The sequence below is a fragment of the Elephas maximus genome, chromosome 19 (assembly GCF_024166365.1).
Source record: "Elephas maximus indicus isolate mEleMax1 chromosome 19, mEleMax1 primary haplotype, whole genome shotgun sequence".
NCBI classification, from domain to species: Eukaryota; Metazoa; Chordata; class Mammalia; order Proboscidea; family Elephantidae; genus Elephas; species Elephas maximus.
The window spans coordinates 42616739-42621838 of NC_064837.1; the positions used below are offsets into that span (position 1 = coordinate 42616739).

The following is a 5100-nucleotide window of genomic DNA, read 5'->3' on the forward strand; positions in this document are numbered from 1 at the left end:
CCAATTTCCAAAGTCTTTATTGGGAAATGTACTTTAGAAAAAAATCCTCAATGCTATTGCTTCCAAGTCTGTGGAATGCAGAGCTATGTGTAGGGGCACATAAAGCAGTGCCAAAGGGGAGGAGACTGCTGCTTTGTCCACCTCTTATTCATAGACCCAGTCGTGGGCACAAGATTTGTAGTCAATCAATTCATCAGGCTTAAACCACAAATTGATTTCTTTCTCAGCACTTTTTACTGAATCACTGCCATGAACGATGTTCCTAAGAAAGAAAACAATTACTGGTTAGCCATGTTTTAAAGTATAAACATATGTTTCATGGATAAAACAAAGGACAGACATTGCAGACCTTTTCACCCAAACTGCCACTTGAAGCAGCAGACCAATTACCCCCAAAATATTTCTCCTTAAAAGCAAAGCAACTATAAAACTAAGTGCTTGATTTAAAAACACCCTGGTTCAACTTAATTGTGCTTCCAGTTTTCCCCTCAAAACAGCAGTTGTACCCCAGGACTGCTGGTGCCACAGAACATTCCTTCTCAAGTTTTGGAGAATGCAGGAATAGCTAAACCTAACCCCAGCCTAAAGTCCTAACCAGATGTGATATATTCATTATCAATGGTCATTTCTACTGGATTTCCATACAACACTGACACAGCCCAACCAGGAAGTAGATCCCTATTAATGACAATCTCTTTAAGTGCTTTTCACACTTTATTCCATCTGAGTCTCGTAACTGTAAAGTTAACCAAACACCAAACCCAATGCCATCGAGTCGATTCCAACTCATAGCGTTCCTACAGAACAGAGCAGAACTGCCCCATAGAGCTTCCAAAGAGCGCCTGGTGGACTACAGCTGCCTGACCATTTTGTCAGCACCCGAATGCCTAACTGCTGTGCCAGTTAGCCAGGCCATTATCCTTTTTGTATAGATGGAGGAACCAAGAGGTTAAGTGACACATCCACAGAGCCAACAAGGGCAGAGCCCAGGCTAGAAACCTTCCTTTCCCCCGCACCCAACACTTTGTACTGTGCCACATAGGATCCACCACATGCAGCAATCTCGTGCAGTGTCTTGGTTAAAATTTTAAGTAGCCTAGGGAAGTAGCTATTTGAGAAAGCCTTTATCCAATGATAATTAAGGCCTAATTACAAATTTTTCTAAAATTGGGATGTGCCAAAAATGTTTGCTTTTATACCTACATTTAAATGCCTTGGAGAAAAAGTGATCCAACTCCCCCAACCAGGACTCACCTGCCAACTTGAATACAGAAGTCCCCACGAATGGTGCCTGGCTTAGAATCAGCTGGATTGGTCTCCCCAAGCATCACTCGACCTGTCTTCACCACATTCAGCCCCTCCCAGACCTTGACAGTAGAGAAAAGGAATTCCATCAGATCTGCCATCCAGGACCACTAGGGACGAACATTTACTCCTAACCAACATCACATCAATTAGATCAATCAGTGACATGATTATCGACCACAGTAGACAGTAGAGGCTTATATAATAAGCTCTATTGAGAGTGTATTGCTAGGATACAGGGAAAAAAGTCTACCCAACTTAGAGATTTCCCAGTATAGCAGAGATGGACATAAGTAAGACTAAAGAATCCTTATGCAGCCACAAACACTGAGAACAAATAGTGATGGAGTAGAAAAGTGATCTGACTGGAATAGCATCAGTGGGAAGGGCTTCCCAGAAGACTTGTCAGACTGGTCTGGTCAGAGAAAGGGGAAAGTACATTCCAGTACTTTTGCTTCCAATTGGACACGAGGGCCACAAGAAGAAAAAAACAGGACTACAGACAACTTTTGCTTCCTGTGTTATATATAGTATGAATTTTTCATGAGAAAATACTTTTAAAAATACTTATTTAATCCAGAAAATGTTAGTCTAAACTGCCTGTCAAACAGCTGAGGCAATTTGTTTTTGGGTAGGCAAAAAACTGAAGCAAGTTAGCACTTTTTTTGTTGTTGTTATTAGGTGCCATCAAGCCGGCTGCTACTCATAGCAACCCCATGCACAAGAGAACAAAACACTGCCTGATCCAGTGCAGTCCTCACAGTCGTTGATATGCCTGAGCCCACTGTTGCAGCCCCTGTGTCAGTCCGTCTTGTTGAGGGTCTTCCTTTTTTTCGCGGACCCTCTACTTTACCATGCATGATGTCCTTCTCCAAGGACTGATCCTTCCTGATAACATGTCCAAAGTATGTGAGACACAGTCTCACCATCCTTGCTTCTAAGGAGCATTCTGGTTGTACTTCTTCCAAGAAGATTTATTTGTTCTTTTGGTAGTCCATGGTATATACAATATTCTTCAACCCAAGAGAGATACTAAGGACCTTGTTGTTAGTTGCTGTTGAGTCAATTCCAACTTCAAGTATCCTTAGCTTATTTTGCTAAAGTCTGGTTTCCCTTCTTCTCCCAAGCTCCTAGTTGCTCTGTTAACTAACTTCAAACCCAAACCAAACCCGCGGCTATCAAGTCAACCCTATAGGATAGAGAACTGCCCTGTTGGGTTTCCAACCAAGGCTGTAAATCTTTAAGGAAGCAGACTGCCACATCCTTCTCCTGTGGAGTGGCTAGTGGGTTCAAATCAAGACCTTTTGGTTAGCAGCCAAGCACTTTAACCACTGTGGCACCAGGGATCCTTAACTAAAGCCAAACCTGTTGCCATTGAGTCAATTCCAACTCGTAACTAACCCTAAGAAGCTCCAATTATAAAATAAGGAATTTGGAGTAAGTAGGAAAGAAGTCTAAAAAGAGAACAGAACAAGCAGGCATTGAGTCAAGCCAGTTACATTATCAGTCCTTATATACCTTGGTTCCTGCTCATACCCCACAGGCACTCACCATGGCCACAACTGGTCCTGAGTTCATGTACTTCACCAACCCAGGGAAGAATGGGCGGTCTTTCAGATCAATGTAATGCTGCTTCAAGTGTTCCTCGGAGGCCTGGCATTGAAGAGGAAGTACCAATTAGGAAATAAGCCAAAAAGGCTCAAATATTGCTCCTCCTCCCATCCTCAGAACCCCCCACTAACATGTTAAAAAAGGTGCTCTAAAAGTCTAGTGATGTATTTTTAGTTCATATTCATATTAAAAAATCCCACCCAAACATTAAACGGGTGCTATTTTAGCAGACCATAAAGACATCCTCATAAAGTGAGTGACCTTACGGATTTTATAATCCTAAAAAATAGGTGCTTTGAGGATCTAGATGGATTCAGAAGTTAAACATTGGCTGTCATTGAAGTACAGAAAGGAAATACACCAGAGAGGTCAATGTTGCCAGGCGGAAACCCCAGGTTCTGCTCGGTCGGTGTGACTCATCCCAGTCACCCGATAAAGGAGAGATCAAGGTGGGAGAGTGGACAGGTGCCTTTAATTCACCGCACAAGAAGCAGGGCTGCTGCCACCAAGGCTGCTCAAAAGGGGTGAGGGGGAAGGTTACTTTTAAAGGGTTTACAAGTAGAAGCTCATACAAGTTATATCAGGAACACTCAGTCATACTATGAAGGCACAATGGGATTTGCATATAACTTCATGCATGAAGTGTTCAGAAAATGCTAGTTAAATTCCACCCAGAGGAGGGGAAGTTACTATGTATGAGATCTGAAAGGTTATCCTGGATGTCAACATTGCACCTAAACTGGTTTCCACCAATTTCCTCTAGTTTGGGGGCAACTGTTAAGGAGAGGGGAACCAGGATTTTAATGTAAAGCTACCGGGCGTGCCAAGCAAGCTGCTTGAGGCAGTGCAATTTTCCCCAGCCTGGGACCTCTGTCTTAACTCATATCAAACTTCTCTGGTCTACTTGCAATGCCCTTTTAAACAAACATTTTCAGATGTTAACTGAGTACTTTGTCCTGTGCTGATAAGCCTGGTTAAAATATCAGTACTTAGATCCATAACCCTTGAGTGTAGGGTACATATCTGTGCCCCAAATTTAATCTGGAAAATATACTTTAGTACCCTATGCCAAAGGGCAGAGGAGGTCCTACCTAAAACTTCAGTTATCTGGAAGTTTCAGCCTAAAGCACAAAAGGATTCCAAGACACAACCCCGTGCATGTGTGACCCACGGGCCAGGGGAAGGGAGTCTGGGGCTCAGGCTTTCTTCACTCCCTGCTTCCACCTGCGAGGGACAGGCAGGGTGGCGGGCCCACGCTTGCACGCACCCGCAAGGAAGCCAGGCTCCAGAAGCAGGAGTCACGTTACTTCTTAACCTTCCCAAGGGCGTCTGCCATCTGGCCAGAGACTGGGCCTTGGAAAAGGCAGCCCCGCCCCAGAGGGCCCCGGGGTGAAGGAATTCCCGCAGGGGCCAAATTAGCAAAGGGAACCCCGGCTCGATAAGGACTCGCGCACAAACGCCGCCGAGAGGATAAGACACCCGGGACACAGCTACTGAGTGGGGGAGGGGACTCGTTACCTGAACGAACTTCATGGCCACGAGACGGAATCCCTTCTGCTCAAAGCGCTTGATGATGTCGCCCACGAGGCCACGCTGCACTCCGTCCGGCTTAATGGCGATGAAGGTGCGCTCACTGTTGGCCATGGTCCTGCGAGCGCAGAGGTCGGGTCAGGGCCCGAAGGCGGCGAGGCACAGACCGCGCCCGGTCCCGGTCCGAGTTCCGGGTTCCGCGCCGGGGAACCCAAGTGGACGCCCACCCGCCCGGCTCGCTTAGCCCACCTCGCGCCGGCCGGGAGCGCGGGCCCCTCCGCCAGCCGCCGGGGGACACGTGGCTCCCGGCCGCTTCCGCCCGGCCCGGCCTGGAGGCCGCCGCCCCTGCGCAGATCCCGAGAGGCGCGGAGGGGACGTGGCAGGGGTCCCGGCGGAGCGCAGAGCCGGGCGGGGAAACCCGGCTCCGACACGGCGCAGGGGCCGGCAACGGAGGGCACCAGCAGACGGGGTCCACCCGTCGCGGCACAAGAGGGCCAGGGCGCCGGGAGGAGGACGCAAGGAGAAAGCGCCCCCACCCGCCTTACCGGGAAGCTGGAGGGGAGCAGGCGGCGGGTGCGCTGCTTGCGGTGCGGAGCGGAGACCTGGAGAGACCACCGGACCCGGGAACAGTCCTCGGAGGAGGGGCGCGGGGCG

At 48.2% G+C, this 5100-nt stretch overlaps 1 protein-coding gene across 1 annotated transcript; it reads right to left on the reverse strand.

Annotated features, from left to right (window-relative positions):
- Window positions 1–5100, reverse strand: LOC126062816 (nucleoside diphosphate kinase B). Its single transcript, XM_049860734.1, has 5 exons — window positions 4992–5100; window positions 4435–4564; window positions 2857–2958; window positions 1255–1367; window positions 1–262 (listed from the first exon to the last, which is right to left on the reverse strand). The coding sequence occupies exons 2-5, from the start codon at window positions 4558–4560 to the stop codon at window positions 145–147; spliced, it is 459 nt and encodes a 152-aa protein (XP_049716691.1). The 5' UTR covers window positions 4561–4564; window positions 4992–5100; the 3' UTR covers window positions 1–144.